The following is a 20,734-nucleotide window of genomic DNA, read 5'->3' as shown; positions in this document are numbered from 1 at the left end:
GACCTTTGGTTCACCGACCAGAAGATCTGACCATAGTTACCAAAATTTGAGCGGTATTTGCAACGGTATCCGACATTGTTCTCAACAGGAGTTAATCTGATGGGACCATGTGTTCGAGATGAACCGACGTCGGGATGGCTGGACCAGCGTTGTAAAGCCAGCACGTGTCGCGGACTCACCTATACAGTTCCTCGGACCGGCGCTGAAGGGGAGGTAGGCGTACGGGTGCCTCTGCTCCACCTTGCCCGGCAGGAACCTGTCCGGGTCGAACCTCTCGGGATCGGGGTAGATGTCCGCTATCCTGTGGGTCGCGAACGGCGTTATCAGGACGTCGCAGCCAGCCGGCAGCGTGTGCTTCCCTGGAACAAGAACCAACCAAGAGGTCGAGATTTAATCTTAATACGTATATATAAATCCAGTGTCCTGATGTTTGTTTCCAGTGAACTCTTCACCAAGTCAACCGATTTTGATGAAAATTGGCATTTATGTGTAATTTTTTTCCAACTTGAGAGATAGGATAGTTTTTATTTCGATTAATGGTCTTAATAATTTATAATAAACTTATTATCAATGTTGATTGGTGTTTAAGCCCGGGAAACAGTGGGTACTTCGTCTTCATGACAACGTTGCGTGCTCGAGAGTCGGGAAACCATCGGTGCTATTACAAAGCATTGTATTAAGTTTTTGTCAAAATTAATTTTTTATTTTTATTTCATTTATTATAACTGTAAATAAGAGATTTGGTCACATTTCTTCCCCCCCCCCCCCCAATTAATACAACAGGGCGAAGCCGGGTCGGGTAGCTAGTATATATGTATATATATATATATTGCCATAAATAATATTCTTTTGTATATGAATACCCAAGGCATGTCACAATATTCCACAAAAACTAAGTTTCTTAGGAGAGTGGTTGATATTTGTCACCCCAACGGCTCATTTATTTACAGAGCTATTCTCTGCAGACTCAAAAAAAATTTTTTTTGACGTGATAACGTCTTATAAATCGATGAACGCCGGGGCTGCACGCACGAAAAAAGTGTTACTTCCCGCCTGAGCCGAGCGTGCAAGAACCGGACAACCACCGTGCGAGAAAATCTTCTATGATTATCAAACAGGTTGAGGCGGGCTTTTTTTAACTGATTGTTCGTGATTATATTCAAACAAAATTATTTAAATTAAATTTTGCAAAAAACTGTAAATGATATTTGAAAAATTGAAAAAATGTATGCAATTTTTCATCAATGTTTTGTTATGACGTTATCACGTAAAATTATCGTCCGTAAACCGGCTCTACAGATAAACTCGTTGACTGAGGTGTAGGTGTAGTGATCGCTCACCCAGCACGAGGTCCTCGGACAGCTTGCGCGCCACCAGGGGCACGCTGGGGTACAGCCGCAGGGTCTCCTTGAGGCACTGCTCGAGGTAGCGCATGCGCCGCAGCTGCTGCATGGAGGGGGCCCGCCCCGCGCTCCCTTCCAGCACCTCCTCCAGCTCCCGCCGCACCTCGCGCAAGCTGTCCGGGTGCTTGGCCAGCAGGAACAGGCAGTACGTCACCGCCGTGGCCACCGACTCCTGGCCCTGCGCAGCACGGAGGCAGCAGCTCGCAGGAGGGGCCACCCGCGCAGAACCGTTGCGGCCTCCTTTGCTCTCGGCACACACGGCCGTTTGGGGGGGACGCACCACCAGGGGCGAGCCTAGGGGGGGGGGGGGACGAGCTATACCGGAACACCCCCCCACCCCCCAAGGGATAAAAATATTTTAATATTAAATTCAAAAAATGAAAAAAAAAATAATATTTAGTATGATATTAAAATAAATTCAATGACACAAGCATAAAAATGTTTAATTAAACTTAGTTCACTTTCCATTTTAGATAGCCTAAATCAGCAATATTGAACACGTGTTTTTCAAAATTTTCCCGGGGGAGGACCCCCCGGAAATGGCCCTAGCCTTCTGCCTGACCGACTCCCCCCTCCCTCCCACCCAGAGCAAAATCCTGGGCACGCCACTGCGAACCACAACGCCGTAATGCCAAATTGACCACAACGCCGACAGCTAGAAAACTCGCTGTGTACCACAACGCCGAATTACCACAACGCCGAAAAATGGCATTGCAGGACTGCCACAAAGGTTAGGTTAGGTTAGACTAGCTTAGGTTATACTAGGTTAGGCTAGGCTATATCAGGGCCGGCGCGTCCGTACAGGCGAACTAGGCAACCGCCTAGGGCGCGAAGTAGCTGGGGGCGGCGCAGCACAGACACATAACAGCTGATACAATATGTTTAACGATTATTGAAACTAGATGAAAATGGATTTTTGCAACAGTTTGGAATGTTTATATTGATATAAGTAATTATTTAAAGTCCACGGTAAACTGTTTATGATTTGCAATAAGTAAAAAAGTAAAAAAAAAACACAAGCCTGCTTACATTTGATTGTTGACAAAATATTAGGCTTACGTGATGTATTTTGAGGCAAGGGAAAATTTTTTTGGGGTGTCCGGCCGGGAAGGGGGGGGGGGCATTAGGGTTTTTCGCCTAGGGCGCCAATTTACATTGCACCGGCCCTGGGCTAGATTAGGGTAGGCTAGGCTAGCCTAGGATAGGCTAGGTTAAGTTAGGTTAGGTTATATTACGCTTGGTTAGGTTAGGTTAGTTAAGGTTAGGTTTGATCGTGGTATTTCGGCGTTAAGGTACATTTAAGAAACACACACAAATTCATTCAGATGTTATTTCGGCGATGTGGTACCTACACAGCAGTTTTCTAGTTGTCGGCGTTGTGGTAAATTTTGACATTCGGCGTTATGGTATTTCGGCGTTGTGGTAACGACCCGGCGTTGTGGTAACGACCCGGCGTTTGGTAGCAGTTCTTTCGAAAATGTAACCACGGATGCTGCCATCTGTTTGCAACTAAGATGGGCAGTACTTTAAAAAACATTTATTGTCGGAAATCAGGCCCAAAGTCTTTTTAGCTTTTACCGGAGCTGTTTCATTACATACCTAGTAGTTAAATATTTCGCTCTGCAATTCAAATGATTAAATCATCGACGTAGTTGCTCCGGCAGCGAATTAAAAGAGGCGGGTACGCAAAACTACGTGTGATTTGAGTCAAAGAAATGTAATTGTAAAAAAAAAAAAAAAAAACAATTTCGTGCGTATGTTTATCACTTTCAACATTATTTGAAAGCATTCTACCTTAAATTGTAAGTGAATTTGGTCGTTCCCGAGTACACAAAGGTATATGTACCGAGATTAATTAAAGTTTTAAAGTTTTGTAAATCAGTCCATGGAGAGGCAAGCCTACACGTTTCTTTAAAGTTCCAATAATAATAATAATAATAATAATAATAATGTATTTTTGAATCTGCTTCAGATTGAGTACATCAAAATTTAGTTTAATTTACGCACAAATTTTACGTTAACTTTAAAACTAAAATGTTTACGAGGTGACGCGAGCTGATGATTGGTCATCCCAGTCTTGAGGAAACACTGCAGACTCACCGCCAGCATCAGCGTACACAGTTCGTGGATCACCGCTTCCTCGTCGAAGCTGCTGTTGGTCTCCGAGATGTCGATCAGCTGATCCACCAAGTGCACTCGCTTGCTGGCCGAGCCTGGAAACAAAAAAAAAAAAATTGGTTGTCTGTAAAGTCGGTTTACGGACGATAGTTTAACGTGACAACGTCATAACAAAACATCGATGAAACGATTGCATTCTGTTATGAATAAAATTGAATCATTTTTTATTGAATCATCACTATTTCGTATGGATACAAAGAAGGACTGAAATGAAATCTACAATTTAATTGATAAATTTACTTTTATTTGCACTCATTAATTCAATTATGTTTATTACTTTAACGAAGAGATTATTTTAACTGTAACTTTTACAGAGGTGCCCACACCCCCCCCCCCCAAACACTATGACTCACCCCCCCTAACCTAATGATGGGCAACCCCCCCCCCCCGAATTTTTTTATGCCATTTTCTCAATTATTTACTCAATTATTTTATATTATACTTTTTTAGTATTATATTTTGTCACATTTTGCTTTAATTAAAACTGATTTTCTAATAATAATTTTGGTCATATCAGGTAATATTTCCATCCTGAACCGACAGATGCCAAACTTCTTTTGTTGAGGAAAGTGCGGGGTTGCCAATTTGATTTACAAGATCCCTTTCAATTATCAAAGCACCAGAAACGTATTTTCACATTAGAAGCTATAATTATGTAAATAATATATACATTTTTCTCGTCTTTTAACCACCCCCCCTCCCTGAAATTTTAATGACGCAGTCTGCGTCGTTACCCCCCCTTGTGGGCACCCCTGCCTAACCTAACCTAACCTAACCTAACTGTATATGTTGAAGAAATAAAATAATTAATCTCAATCTTCGCAGCCGCAACCTGCCAGTTTCTGTTTCCACATTTTCCAGAATAAAAATGGAAGAAAAAAACATAATATAACATCTATCTTAAAACTTTCGTGATTATTCGGAGACCATAAAAATGAGAGAAATATACGTATACTAATGTGCACGCCAGTGGCAGATCCAAGGGGGATGGGGCCCTCCAGGGGCAAGTGCCCACCCCCCTCCCCTAAAAACCAGTTGTCTGCTACATTAATATTGCCGACAAAAATGATTGTTTCTGAAACCAATAAAATATTTTAATATAATTAATGAATTTCTTGTAGAATCATAACATCTGGTGGTTGGATGTTATGTGTAGTGTGAGTAGATTAAATACAAATTTAGTAATTTTAAGACATTTTTTCTCTGGCTATTCTGAAATCCTAGGGTGCCCCCTCCGAGGTGAACCTCTGGATCCGCCAATGGTGCACGCAGCCATTTTGATTCGTGTTATTTACAATATGATATGAGAGCAACATTTTAATCACACGTAATCACATACGTCAAGCAGATTCGGCATGAATAACACTGCTTGAATGTTCTTCGTTCAGATAGGGATACGTGGACCCACGATTCGGTACAGTACCTTTGTTACCGATTATTCCAGCCTTCTTCATTTTTTCTCTTTCTTCCTTGCGTCTCTGGACTACCTGCGAAGAAATAGATAAGAATAATACCCTGCGAGACGTAAACATTTTCATCACAGCTTGAACCTATTATATCCTGTGCGCACATTGCAATGAAAACTACTTTACAGCGGAAAAGGAAAAAAAGGAAATTAGGTAACTATTTTACGAAAACATTATATAATTGAAGTATTAAACTAACACATAAATCTACATCTCTTTTGAAAATCTTAAGTCCAAACAAAAATGTAGAACAATATAAAGAAAAATATTATTCTCTTAAAAAACTGTCAAAATTAGGAATGACAATGGGATACTTACGAATAAGATTTATTCCTCAAAACAATAAAAATAAACGAAAATGTATGAAAATAAAACATACGAGGGAATATATTGATTCACACAAGGAAACCAGGAACAATTTTAAAATATAGTAAAAAAAATTTTTTCTACTAAATGTCAGGAAAAATGTAAAGCAAGGATGTTAGTGGAAAAATACAATATTTTATTTACAAAGGCGTGTGGTACATTGTACATTTACAGGTCAAAACAATTTAAAATCGCTATTGGTATAGGGCCTATATTCGCCGTGTGGTGTCTTAGGGTAATTGCTGGTCTGATTAGCACACCAACATAGAATATTTAAGTGCAACAATCTATAGTAATATTGGTGTGTAAATTCTGCAACTAAAACAATATTGTTTAGCAGACATACATATTTGGCTATGTTTATGGTTCTATATGTTATAACCATTACTAAAAGAGGTTGGTGAGCCTTCCTATTTTATTTATTAGCAATTTTGGGACTGAATAAAACAGGTATTTTAGAATTGCTGAAGTATTTTAATCAACTATTAAATTTTTTAAATGAACTTCATATGTTCCAATATTTTTCACAATACTCGCACCACAGACATTATTTTGTTATTGAACTATAATATGTTGCAGATTTGTGAGTTCAGGTCCAGAGGTCCTAAGGATTAGTTTGTCATGCAAACCTCTAGCTAGTCGTGGACAAAAAATATATTTTTGAAATATACCCTGAGATATAATATAAAAAAAATATAAAGATTTCTGGAAGATAGTGACCACAAACTGTTTAATTAAATAGTTAAAATTATATATATTCGAGCAGACTTGTAGGTCATGATAATTTGATATGTAGTATAAATAAAACAATTGTAAAGGTAAGATATTAATATTGACACTATTCTGTTTTTGCACGTAAGTATTAATTGTTCTGTGTGAGATTTTTCTGTTTTGTTTGTTTCTTGATAATATAAGGGTCATGTTTGGTTAGTGTACATGTCATACTTATGCTGAAAGTTATATCATAAATTGACACTACATGAATTACAACATACTAAACATACAGTACTTATAGTGTCCGGCCGAAAATTTTTCTCTCTCGGTCGCCACGGTAATTAATTTGTTGCATTTAGCTTACATTCATTTCTAGCGCATGTTAGTGTTAACCGTCTCCGGGAATTTTAGGTTGTGCTGAGTTGAGAACCGCGTTGTTGTGGCTGGATTTTCGGGAACGGGTAGCGTGACGGCTTAGTGGTTTGCGTCATCAGCTGACTGCGCAGTTAGCGTCGCTCTGTTTCGTTTAGAGCTGTAGCAAACCGTATGATTCGGTACTGAGTAATGGGCGCGCCATCTAGTACCGAGTAACGAAACGTTACACACGAATGCATTTCGTTACTCGCATTTTTCGTATGTTTTACGCATGCGTGCGCTTATTCGATGAATTAAAAAACGTACGTTACAAAGAACCATGTTTGTTTATTAAGTAAAGTATAATTTGGAAATTCGTCGTCCAAGTTGTTTACTGTTTATTAAAGGTATTGTGTGTGTAGATAAAAGTTTGAGATTGGAACAGAAACAACGTAAGAAAGATTTTTTTACAAATTAGAAATATGTATGTTTTTGTTTTTTAATATCGCATATTTTCACGTTTTTTTGTTCTTATACTAAAAGAGATAATATAATAACGCCGCTCTAATGAGATTTAATTGTTTCTTGGTTAACAAAAACTGTTAATTATCAAATATTGTTAATTGTTTATATTCGATTTATTATTATTATTTACGCGACGTCATACTGTACGCGTACGTAATACGACTCGATTCGTTGCTCTAAGATAACATAGCATGTTATGAGGTATCAGAAGTAACGAGTAACGTAACGATACGATAGTAACGAGTACTAACTGTTATAGTAACGAATACATACGGGTGCGCTTTTTTTCGTTACTTTTACGCCTCTACCTGGTTTCCCGCTCAGCTGAGATTGTTTTCTGCGCACCGCGCACCGCGCAGGCTGACTCCGGCCGGTACGTGTCGCGACCTGTCGGGCGTACGTTGAACTGCGTCGTTCGTATGCGTAGGCTTGGCTGCGCGGGAAACGTGAGTTTGTTTCCCTCAGAATCTTCTGGTAGTTTCGCGAATTTTTACGGCTATGTAAAAGCTCTGTAACTTTTTCTTTAAGCACGTTCGCGAGTTTTACGGGGGCTTTTTTTTTTTTGCATGCCAATCCTTTCTGACTCCGTGTTGCTGCTAGAAGACGTCCGTGCGCCCGTTGCGAGAGACTTTTCGGTGAGTAAGAGAATATGGCGGTTAAGTTAGGCTAAATTTTTTAATACGACTATGTTTTTTTAAGCAGCTTATCAATTCTATTACAAACAAACATGCAAGTTTTCATACCTATTTAATTGAGGAGTAGGTACATGTCTGATTTTCTGGAACTAAGGGAGTCCTAAAAATCGATCGTATAATTTTTTTTTTATTTATTTGTTTGTTTAACTATTTATTATTATACTTGAGTCAGTATTTATTTACGTACTTACTTATTATAAAAGCAATTCACTTTTACCGGCTACTGTTGTTTATTATTAATAAACTCTTAAGTGTGTTGATAATAATCTAAGGTGTTTTTTATTTCAGATGTTTAAAGTAAAAGCTTCCTGTATAGGAAGCTAACGTCTTATTTTGCAGGTCACGAGATACCCGCTGTACCTGAAAAACGCTATCCTAACTTTTCTGATTGAAATAGTTTTGTACCTTAATTTTTGTTTATTTAAATTTCAGCGCGGATGTTACGCATCCCCGTTACAATAGATTCACAAACAGCAGGAAGCTACAATGCGTCATTTTATTTCCTATAACTGAATAAAATTGTTTTATAACTTGCATTACACTAATTTTAAAATTTGTTTGTGTATGTACGCTTACAACTAACACAGTAATATTTGTAAGTGGTGTCTTTGGAGTTTTACCATACACACACCCATCACATCTGATCACCATATATTTTGTTTACATACTATCTATATATATACATATCCACACAACATACACTATACTAATTGGTATGTATCCCTCTATAGCACCATAGTTGATTTCATTGTGTGTTTTTAAGATTGCAAAAGTATTGTTTTAAATGTTTAGTCACCAGTAAAATTTTATAACAGTTTGAGATGGCAGTAACAGTCACTGTAGAAACAAATATCCCGCCCCCCCTTTTTTTTTGCAAAATGAAAAGTAACACTGCATAAAACAATTCTCCCTCCCATTTTTTTTCCTTGCAAAATAGAATAATTGTGATGCTGCGCTGAGGTAATCGATGCACTGCGTGCCGGCGGAGTGAGAAGCATGAGATGTACATCAAGTTCTGTCCCTGCCCGAACAAGCCCGAATATTCGCCTTCGGCCAACCTCGGGATTTTTTTTTGCGCAGGAAAAATGATTTCAAATATTAAAAGTGGTCGGTTAGGTTAGCTACATTAAAACACTTTAAAACACTATGGACGGTTAGTTAGGTTAGTATAGCTACATTAAAATAAACAGAGAAATATAAATAAATAAATAAATAAATAAATAAATATATATATATATATATAAACCCGAGGTTGGCCGAAGGTGAAGAATATTCGGGCGTGTTCGGGCAGGGACAGAACTTGATGGACATCTTAAGCCCGGGCTACATTCGCAATAACACGCAAACAGCACAGACGCACAGAAGTTCAACATACACTATTAGATGAGAGCTGCCACATTGGCAAATAGCACGCGCACAGAAAAATAGCACATGATCTGCGCACAGAAAGTTCATTAACTTTTAACTTTTAGGTTATTTTCTGTGCGCGACCCTGGTGGTAGCCAATCAGCAAACAGTTTAAGTACTACTCTAGTGGGCTTATAAAAGAACAATTGTCACGAAAGTATTGGTGCTGTTGAGTTGAGTAGTTTGTTATGGTTTTCAAACACACGATAACATAAAAATGGAAGGCACATTTGATATCTTTTTGATAGCTGGAATAGAAAGTAAAAATATTTTGTATGACAGGGGATCCGCAGGATACAAAAATGAAGAAGCTAAATTAAATGCTTGGAAGTCCGTGTATGAATGTGTTAAAGAAGCCGGATTTGAAATAAACAGTGTGATGTATTTTTGAATGCTCATTGTGTTTTGTATGTAAACTTTGAAGTATTTAAAATATTTCTGGGTTTAACGAAAACCGTACCACAACAACAACACACGATCTAAACAAACATAACATAAACAAACGTCACTTATGCCAACTTCAGTGACCAAAATTGTTAAAGGAGTTATACATTTAAAAAACTTTTTTGAATGCTTCCGGTATTCTTTTGTGTTGTGTTGTGCGTGAATGTAGCATCAAGCTCTGTGCTATTTCTGTGCGTGTGTGCTATCTGTGTGCTGTTTGCGTGCTATTGCGAATGTAGCCCGGCCTTTAGGCTTCCCCGGCGGAGTGATTCGCTCACTTTTCTCGTGAAGTTGAAGAGACTGTTCTGGTTGTCCGTCTCCCTGCGCGCGACGTCGGTGAGGCTGTACAGCCAGTTGAACATGAGCCACGGCCGCAGCACTCGGTACGTGGCGGTGACTTTGCCCCTGGGAACAACAACACACCAACAGATACATATGTTATCTTTGAAAGATTTGTGCAATATCGGAGTGCATGACTTGATGTAAGCTTTTGGACATACGCCATTGCTAAGCACTTTTTTGTGCTGTCATCATTTGTGGGTTTTTTTTTTCGTTCTCTTAGTCCTTTTTTCTTTGTTTTTCTTTGTTTGTTGACCATATTCCTGTTATGGAATATTATGTGGTGTTTATATCCTGTTGACAACAGCAATTGTTTGCTTAATTGGTGTTTTTTTGTCTTTTGGGTATTTTCTTTGTTTTCTTCTACAGACATACATATGCTTAGCAATGGCGTTATATATATATATATATATATATATATATGTGTGTGTGTGTGTGTGTGTGTGTGTGTGTGTGTGCATGTACTCATGTTTATTGTTTATTAAATAATAACGTTATAATTTAAATAATGTAATTCAATCATGAAAACGGCGAACATAACCTCACAAACACTCCCATGGGAAACGGCCAGGTGTCTACTAAACCTTCCGCAGACACTCCCTGCCAGCGACAATGGAAGCTTACAAGCAACCTGACACCGTTATACACACGGGAACATGACCTCACTTATATAAATACAATTTATATCACTAATTCTGAAATAATTTATCTCTATAACAGCGAAATAATTCCCCCTCCCCCCCCCCCCAGTTTACCTGTTACAAACAAACACATTCACACTATCCCTTTATGGCACTAGTACAGATTAAAAAAAAAAAAAAAAAAAAAGGAAGAGTTTTGCGTGGTGGGAATAAAATGCTGTCGGGAGAAGGAACCTCGCGCTGAGTATAAGTACTAGGCGGTGTCTGCGAGACCTCAATGAGTCATGACACGTGACCTGAATTTCGTTGGTGCCCATTACGGTTGTAGCGAAAATAAATTTCTCTTTAATTTCCCGCGGGGTATTAAAAGTGCGACGGGGGGAGGGGGTAACTCGAGAACCTTGAGAGCAAGGTGAGGGGTTTCGCAATGAATGAGAGGACAACATTCTCTTGAGAGAGAGGGGAAAAAAAAAAAATAGAGCAGAGAACTTAAAAGAACCATGGAGGTAAAAAAAGTAAGGGATCTGGAGTGTGCAATACTTAACCATGTTAATACTAAAAAACGTAAATTCCCCCCACCCCAACTCACTTTACTATCTGTATAGAAATTCAATTTTTGACGTGTATCTCCTTAGCTCTCGTTATACGGCAATATTGGTAGGAATGATTTCGCGAATGGAACGGAAGTCGCACGGAACGGAAAAGTGTTACCACGGTGCTGCCATCTGTGGCGGATTGCGTGAAGCAAAGTTCACAAAGCCAAAGGAAAACTTTATGACATTATCTGTTTAATGAATTTTAACAAGATGGGCAGTATTTTAATAAAAATTACTTCACAAAAATTGGGTCTAAAACCGGGGTTTATTATATTTTCAAGTCTTTTTCGCTTTTATCGGAGCCGTTTCATTTTATAGTTTAAAAATTTAGCTCTGCAAATAGAATGATTCGATAGTCGACGTAACTGCTCCGGGAGAGATTTATAGGTACGTGTGAATGCGTCCAGAAATGTTGTTGAAAACACAATTTGCGTGTATTTATAACGCTCGACAATATTTTATAGATATCTACGTTAAATTTAGTGTCCGTGTTTCGTATTATAAGTGTATTTCCAACATGAGAAAACATATATTTTCTCGTTGCCGAGGTTAGATGTTACACATCTCTGGCGAGTTCTGAAAGACTCGATCTTTTTTTTAATTATAAAAAATGTTCAAAACTATATGTTTGCAGATGTGTACGTTTGTTTAACAATGCTCACTTCATGATGACATTTTTTGTCAAGTCTTTTTTCCCACTGTTTGAAGCACCTCTGGATCTCTTAAACTTTGATATCCTCCAGTGCCCTTTGCAAAGCTGTTTTTACCGCCTCCACATCATCAAATCGCTTTCCTTTTACATTTTTCCTTCATTCTCGGGAGCAGGAAAAAGTTGCAAACGTCAAATTTGAGTCAAAGTTACATGACGTAGGCTACATTTTTTTAAGCTAAGGAAAGAGCAAATATGGGTATGCCAGTTTTAATTTAATCATAGAAGTAATGCGATTTCAACATTCGTAGAAGGGATTTTATTAAAGCTCCAGAATCGTTGCGCAATAAAGAACGAAAACTGTGACAATATTTTGCGAAGATGCGTTCACACCAGGAGACAAAACTCAGCCAAGAGATGACCTACCAGTGTCCGGCCTGCTTCAGTGTACCTGTGTTATACGTATTTAAGAACATTAAAAAGAGTGTCTAACGGATTTTTGTAATGGTAGCTTTTATATTGCAAATATATCTATCGTCCTAGACAGCATGTAATCAAATTTCTTTTATTCGTATATAGGGATCTGTGTAAAAAAAAAAAGTGTGTTCTTGGAGTTAGAGGAAAACAGATCATTGTATCGGTTGAAAACAAGATTTTAAAAAAAAATGCTATGTGAAGAAACTCTTTTGGACTGACATTTTTAAAAATTTTAATTAAGGTAAAATAGCGAAGATACTTAGCCTACAATTCAATTAACGGTGTTTCTGTAGCTAGAACCGTTTTTTTTTTGCGAAAAGATTTCCAGGCCAGCAGCGTGTTAAAACTTTGTGGTTGGCTGGATTTTATTTCAGGTTAGGTTTCCACTGTCGGAACAACAGCTATGGCCATCCAGTGCGGAAGCAAATGCGTCCTTAATGGCCCGGCCACCAGGAACAAGAGGGAAAAAAAATCGCTGACGTACTGCAGTCTAATGAACGATCATATTTTTGTTGCGAAAAGTAAATGCCTCTATCTGAGGGGATATATATATATATATATATATATATATATATATATATATACACACACACATATACATAGTGTCACTGACCTTATTCCTGTCACATTGCAGGATTGCTGCCTAGAAGAGTGAATTTTTTTTTGTGTTATAGCGCAAAGATTGCGCTACCTGTTATGAATTTCATACTTCGTTCAGAGATTTTGCGTGTTTAAAAATGGCAGAATTGTTTGAAGAAACAGTTACGCGCACAGTTATTCTTTATGGTGTATTTTTAACAGTGTGTATTTTTTTTTTTTTTAGAAAATTGTATTTCTCTCTTTCCCTCTCTCTTTATTTCGTCCTCTCTTTCTCTCTCTGCCGTTTACCCCTTACTATATACTCTCGATTCGAGGTTTGATTCGACAAAATAATTTTCACTTCCATCACGTGTACTGAGTTACACGCGCAATTTTTTTTATTTGGGCTGAATATTCTTGCGACCGCCGCTTTTCTTTAAGAGTGCGCGGTGCAGGTATCTCAAGATCGTACCAACCAAGCAAATAAAATACATCGTAACCGAACGTGTGATGAACAATTGATTTGGAAGAATTTTTTTTTTTTATGTTTGTTCTGCAACGGTTTGCTCCTAGCGCGCTCTCTCGCCTTCGGGGGCTCTGGCGGGGCCAGGGGCGAAGTCCCGGGTCGGAGGTACTCACTGCCTGAAGGGAGACTTCTCCGGCGCCGAGTGCAGGCTGTCGTCTGGGAGAACCCCCAGCACGGTATCTGCCGCAAAAAAACCGCCGAAACTCAGACAACAGTGTCATCACTGACATCTGGACGAACAGACAAAGTAGTGCTCCTTGGTCGGGGACGCACCACAACGCCGAACGTACAATAACGCCGAAAACCATAACGCCGAAATGCCAAATTGACCACAACGCCGACAGCTAGAAAACTGCTGTGCACCACACCGCCGAAATACATTAACCCCGAAAAATGTAATTGCAGGACTGCCACAAAGGTTAGGTAAGGTAAGGTTAGCACAAAAATTCATTCAGTTGTTTTTCATTTTGCTCCTGTGCACCCCCCCCCCCCCCCTCTCCAAGCAGCAACATTTTTCGGCGTTACTGTATTTCGGCGTTGTGGTACACAGCAGTTTTCTAGCTGTCGGCGTTGCGATCAATTTGGCATTCGGCGTTATGGTATTCGGCGTTATTGAACGTTCGGCGTTGTGGTAACGTCCCCTCCTGGTATAACCTAACGGGTTCAGTCCCAGGAGGAGGGGGTGGTGAGGCTCGGCCGGGCTTCGGCCCCAAACAACTTGACAGAAGGAAAAAAGAAAAAAAAAAGTTGTTGAAGGAGTTAGATTCTACATGATATGCACACAAATGCCACGTAAATACGTAGGTAGTTAGGCACTCAATATAAGTAAAAGGGGGTTGTCTGTAAAGTCGGTTTACGGACGATAATTTTACTTGATAACGTCATAAGAAAACATTGATGAAAAATTGCATACTTTTTTATTTTCAAATATTATTTACAGTTTTTTAAAATTTAATTTAAATAATTTGTTTAAATATAATCACGAATAATTAGTTAAAAAGCCCGCCTTAACCTGTTTGATATTATAGAAGATTTTCTCGCACAGTGGTTGGCAGGTTCTTGCACGCTCGGCTCAGGCGGAACGTGACATTGAGTCATGTTTTTTTCGTGCGTGCAGCCGGCGTTCATCGATTTATAAGACGTTATCACGTCAAAAAACTTCCGAACGTTTCAAAATATTTCTTTCTTTAGAAACTCAGTTGCCAAGATCTGGTTTTTAAACCACAACAAATCCGCTGTAACTTTGTACACCTGCATGGCTGTGGTAATTTTTTTTTTTTGCGTACACGAAATTTCATTATTCGCGACAATACTCAATATTATCTTTTTAATGCACAATTGTTTTAAACCACGAAAGAGAAAATCGGATTGTTTAATATTCGGACTTTATTTTGTTTTAAATATGTTTATTAGTGTGCGCAGTTAATACTGGAAAACTATTCAGGGAACGGTTTACAAATAGCTTTAACTGTTGTTGTAGGTACCGGGACAACACGTAGTATAAAGGCCCGTGTGCGAATCCGAACCCAGTTTTGTAGTGAGACAGTTGTTTTCGTGTAAGTATACAAATTTACGAATAGCTGTAATTATGCACGAATATTTCTGTTCCATTAAAATAAAAAAACATTTACAGTGTGAAGTAGTTTGCCTACAGCTAAACCTGCGACACAGATAAAAACTGTCGATTTTCAAACATATTTTAAAGTTTGACGATATCGAAAAAAAAATATATATATATATATATATATATATATATATATATACTTCAGAACCGAATCAAGCTAAGTCATATTCGCGAAAATTGACAGGAAAGTAAAGAAAAAGCCGTTCTTTCAAAGATGCTTTGTTTTCCATCAACTTTCACATGCGTGTGACCGCAAGGAGTAACTTTTTATTGATTTATTCCAATGTGTACTATTTTCAACAGCCACAAGAATGTAACATTATAACTATACTTAAAACATAATTTTGGGCATACGCCATTCTAGAAGTACACTGTATGTCATAGAAAAGAATCTTGAAGAAAGGAAAAAAGAAAAATGAAAACACAAAAACGCAGAAAATAAGTTAAAAAAAAGCTGATATCAAATGTTAAATGCAGTTTTTCTGTGGAAGGGATCAGTCAGAACAATTTCACAGCACAGATGACCACAGTGAGCTGTCAACGACGAAACAGTTGCAACAAGAACAGTAAATACTAACAAACAGAGGAACACAAACAATGATACTAATCAGAAAATCAGAACAACACAACGGCAGTGTGCTGTCTAGGCATTTAATATTTGACATCGGCTGATTTTGTCTCTTTTTTTTCTGTGTGTTTGTGTTTTCATATTTCGTAGTCGGTTCTCAAAGTATTCTCTGCGGCATACAATGTAAACCAGCAATAATGTTTTAAATATATCTTCCCCATTACAAGAAACATTCCAAGAATATATTATAACAGGACTAAATTTTTGTCTGCCTCAACTAAAGCTTTGGACGTACGTTCTTAACTTTTGCTGAATGCTTTAGAAAACAATTTTTTGAAGTGAGTTTTGTTTTTTTATTGTTCGGTAGAAAACGAATTTTTTTAAGGCTTAACTTGCGATGAACAAAAAAAATCACCAATCTTGGAGTTAAGTCGGTTCGCACGGTTATGAATTGAAGGAAAGGAAAAATATTTATCGCATGTCTTTTTTTTTCTTTTCGTAACCATCAACTTTTTGACGTGAGAACATATGTTCGTTAGTTACAGTATTTTTACTTTATTTTTTCAAGAAAGTTATTTGGAGACACCTGCTAAAGAAATTTTATGTAATATGCTACAAACCATCTAAAATTTGCAGCGGACATCTGCCCTCCTGTTCCCCCCCCCCCCTTCACCCTTTTTTTCACAAGCACACACCCCTTTTTCCCTTCTCCTGCCTTTTGACGTGATAACGTCTTATAAATCTTTGAACGCCGGCTGCACGCACGAAAAATTGTCACGTTCCGCCTGAGCCGAGCGTGCAAGAACCGGCCAACCACCGTGCGAGAAAATCTTCTATAATATCAGACAGGTTAAGGCGGGCTTTTTAACTAATTGTTCGTGATTATATTTAAAAATATTATTTAAATAAAATTTGCAAAAACTGTAAATAATATTTGAAAATTAAAAAGTATGCAATTTTTCATCAATGTTTTCTTATGACGTTATCACTAGGGACCGGAAAAATTCACAGGTTCAAAGACCTGTCAGATGAACTCCATAGTTCTACGTACACTAGGTCAAATGCCACCCACTCATTGGCTGCTGCTGTCTTGTGAGACGTTCCAGCGTAGCAGCCTGTTGATTCGATAAAGCTTTGGTCGGGTGTTTCTCATCGGCCCAGAGTCATCCAGGTGAGTTGAGAACCAATAGCAGAGGCAGCACTGAGGTATAACTATTTGTATTTTAGCCTATCGCGAGATGAACCCGCGAAATTTGTAACGGTCTGTAGACATGACTCACCGTTGAGCACCTCCAGCACGGCGTTGTTGATGAAGGACGTGATGTTGACGGGGCCCGACGTGTCCTTGAACCGCCGCGCCAGTCTGCGCGAGCTCTCGTCGAACGCCACGATGAACCGCTCCAGCGTGCTGAGGCTGAAGGTGGGCTGCATCAGGCGGCGGTGCGACCTCCACTTGTCACCTGGACGCAACACCGTCACGTTCACTTTTTTTTTTGACGTGACAACGTCTTATAAATCGACAAACGCCCGGCTGCACACACGAAAATGTGTCCCGTTACGCACATTGTCCCGTTACGGTGTGTCCCGTTACGCACATTTTCCCGTTACGCTGTGTCCCGTTAAGCTCATTGTCCCGTTACGGTGTGTCCCGTTACGCAGATTGTTCCGTTACGCTGTGTCCCGTTACGCTCATTGTACGCTTGCGCCGCATCTATCTCCCTTCCACTCGATTGGCCCATGCGTCCGAGGAGAAGAAAGACAGCGGCAGCACACAACTTACATCTATCTACACGTGAACTGTTTCGTCGACTGGTTATAAAGTGAAGTCAAAAGTTAATGTGGTTTTCATTGCTTGCATTTTAAAAATCTGATTACTAGTATAATTTCAAGTATTTATTCTTTTATTATTAAAATAAAAATGGTTCAATTTTATTCATAAAAGTATGCGATCATTTCATCAATGTTTTGTTATGACGTTGTCACGTTAAACTATTGTCCGTAAACCGACTTTCCAGACAACCAATTTTTTTTGAAGTGATAACGTCTTATATTTCGATGAACGCCGGCTGCACGCACGAAAAAATTGTCATGTTCCGCCTGAGCCGATCGTGCAAGAACCGGCCAACCACCGTGCGAAAAAATCTTCTATAATATCAAACATGTTAAGGCGGGCTATTTAACTAATTGTTCATGATTAAATTTAAACAAAATATTTAAATTAAATTTGCAAAAACTGTAAATAATATTTGATAATTAAAAAGTATGCAATTTTTCATCAATGTTTTCTTATGACGTATGTCGTACATAAACCGACATTACAGACAAACCCCCCCCCCCCCCTTTTTTATTTAAGTGAATACGTCCTTAAACTTGCTTCCATGGCGGGAGACAATTCAGAAAAACGGGGGATACAGTTTGGTGTTTGCAGCTAGATATCTATCATCTCCATCCGAAAATTTAATCACACCGCTGGATAGCCAAAGAATTCGTTACGCTAAGTGAGGACAGTGACGCATCGTGATGCCGGGTGGGGGGGGGGGGGGAAGCGCCGCCATTTTGAGGTCGTTTTGCTGCTTTTTCGATATTTCCGTTTAGTATAACTTTTGACTCGGAGAAACTACTACGTTCGTTTGGGTTTCAATCGTCAGCTCTCGTCAAAATCTATCGATTGCACATATAAAACATTAGTGTAAAATTAGCGTATTTTTATTATTTTGTATAGAAAATATTACGTGTTACGTACACGTATTCACGTAAAACACACGGCCGTGTCCATTACACAGCCACACCCCATTTGTTTTCCTCAATGGAACAGGTACATTACTGATGTTAACATGAAAACAACGGTAATACCCGGGTATTTATGAATTTGTTTTGTCCCAGCACCACCAATAGTTAAACCGTTCCTTAAACAGCTTCCCAGTATTAACTGCGCTCATTAGTAAGCATGTTACAACAACAAAAAAAGTCTAATCATTGAACGTTCATTATCTTTCCCATGATTTTTTAAAAAAAAAATGCTTGAATGGAACATTAATTCAATTATAAAATTTATGTGCCAATATTCGTAATAAATACTCAGTATTATCTATAAAAAATACGTATTACCGAAGTTTTATGTTTACAAATCACTGGCTGAAATACTATCTCGCCTTTTTTTTTTTTGCGTGTAACTATAAGTCTTACATCTCAATATTCTGATCGCAAAAAAATAAGTATTTTCTTAGTACGCTGTCTTTTAGACCTTAAGAAACAATGTTGCCATTACTCAATTTATTCCATTTTGACGCGAGTTCTGTATACATAATCTTTACCGTAAGGGCCTCTCGCAACAAGGTATGTTCACCAGCAATTTATGTCACATATTCGCGCGTTAGGTTTAAACTATTGGCTGTTGGCGTCCCAGAGAGCATAACAGAACTACGCTAAACCCACAGTACTGTACTCACCACTGCTTGTACGTTAACCCCACAGTACTGTACTCACCACTGCTTGTACGCTAACTCCACAGTACTGTACTCACCACTGCTTGTTATCAGTCCATCGCCCAGGAAACTGTGGAGTAACTTGTAGAATAGGTTCTTTTCCGTGTGTTTGTTGCTGCTTAATATAGGCTGAAAACATAACAGTCATAACGTTAGAAATAATTAATACTGTTTTGCCCAAGAAAACATTTCCTTGTTTACATAATGTTATGATTTGTTTTCAAAATTCTAACATTTTTTTGCAAACTATTTTCAACATAATTACCATATTTAATTTTTGTTAGTGTAATAAGTTTAACTTAAATATTTATTCATTATATACCTAATTTTTTAATAAAGGATAGTAAGTAACTCGTTATTGCTATTTTAAAATTAAAATAACGTTTTTATGTTGCCGATTTTAAGACGTAGTTGCTTGAAGTGTCAATTATGGAGTGAAGGGTTGTGGGTTTGAATCCCCGGCATGTCATGGCTATTTTAGCCTCCCTCTCCCTTTTAACACGATGGCATAAAAACGCGGAGGAAAGGTTTACATTAATAATAAAAATTTGCATTATTATTTAATATTTTTTAATGTGTTGAAAATAAATCTAGTGGAAGAAAGATCACAAACATTTTTGTTGTACTGTAAAGTTTTTTGTAAATGGAACAGATATAATGTGAAATTACAGATATTTGTAGATTTCTGTATTTACACGAAAAAACTTTATGACCACAAAAAAAAAAGGCTTGTCTACAAAAAAAAAGTTTGCAATAACACTGGGATCAGAGTCTTTTAGGGAATTAATGCTTTGTGTTGTCCCAGTACCTCCAATAGTTAAAGAAATTTGTAAACCGTTCCCTGAATAGCTTTGCAGTATGAATTGCGCACATTAATAAGCATAATAAAACAAATAAAGTCAAATTATTGAGTATTCAGTTATCTTTTCAGTGGTTTTAAAAAAAATATTTGAATGGAACATGAACTAAAATATAAAATTGTACTTAAATTTTCGTAATCAGTATTATCTCGAAAAACGTATTTTAAATTTTCAGAAAATAACCGTAGCCAAGTGTTGTTCAAAGTTACAATTTTTTTTTTGTGATTTTACATATTAATACTTGGCAACTGGTTTCTAATGGAATTTTTTTTAGTAGAAGTATGTATTGTCATTCGCGCAACTCTCCGAACCCTCGGAACTCCCGTGGAGGCCGGCGTCGTCGCTTATATACCCGTGGCGTCCTTCTCGAAGGGACGAGAGGGCGGCCGTGATGTGTCGCGTCATCCCAGCTTGACCCGACGCCCCGAAACACCCAGAACAGCGACGCTCATTCACGCCACTCCTCGCGGCGGCCTCTGTAAGCCCCGGAATTCCCATGCCGCTAAAGGTGCTAGAGCTTGTTGGAGGGGGGTGGGGGGGGGGGGGCGGTAGCGAGGACCCTTTTTAATCAGGCCAGGCACGCGTGGCATGCCTTACGTCAGTGGACGGCGCGTGACGTCAGTAGCCGTGCGAGGCCGCCAGCCAGCTACGAACCTGGCGCGCGTCGCGGTCCTGTCAGTGTTCGTAACAATATGTATGTATGCAAGGCTTTCTTCCATTTTTATCATGTAGCGAGAAAATGCTATTTCAATGACACCTATGCAAAAACTGCCCTTCCGTAATATACACAAGGCTTCCTCTCACTTCTGAACATTTTGAAACATGCGTGTATTTCAGT

The 20,734-nt window shown here is 38.6% G+C and overlaps 1 protein-coding gene across 3 annotated transcripts in view; it reads right to left on the bottom strand.

Moving 5' to 3' along the window:
* Nucleotides 1–20,734, bottom strand: part of LOC134538196 (probable cytochrome P450 4aa1) — a 54,562-nt gene that overhangs the window by 3,907 nt on the left and 29,921 nt on the right. For all 3 annotated transcript variants that reach the window (XM_063379282.1, XM_063379284.1, XM_063379285.1), the window contains exons 4-11: nt 19,075–19,165; nt 16,832–17,011; nt 13,473–13,539; nt 9,831–9,957; nt 5,005–5,068; nt 3,504–3,616; nt 1,341–1,581; nt 180–359 (exon numbers count right to left, since the gene is read on the bottom strand). In XM_063379282.1, coding sequence (XP_063235352.1) covers nt 180–359; nt 1,341–1,581; nt 3,504–3,616; nt 5,005–5,068; nt 9,831–9,957; nt 13,473–13,539; nt 16,832–17,011; nt 19,075–19,165 — 1,063 coding nt within the window. The remainder of the gene's footprint in view (nt 1–179; nt 360–1,340; nt 1,582–3,503; nt 3,617–5,004; nt 5,069–9,830; nt 9,958–13,472; nt 13,540–16,831; nt 17,012–19,074; nt 19,166–20,734) is intronic.

This window comes from Bacillus rossius, chromosome 13 (assembly GCF_032445375.1).
Source record: "Bacillus rossius redtenbacheri isolate Brsri chromosome 13, Brsri_v3, whole genome shotgun sequence".
NCBI lineage: Eukaryota > Metazoa > Arthropoda > Insecta > Phasmatodea > Bacillidae > Bacillus > Bacillus rossius.
Note: the sequence above shows the minus strand (reverse complement) of the source record. Positions and strands in the feature narration are given on the sequence as shown.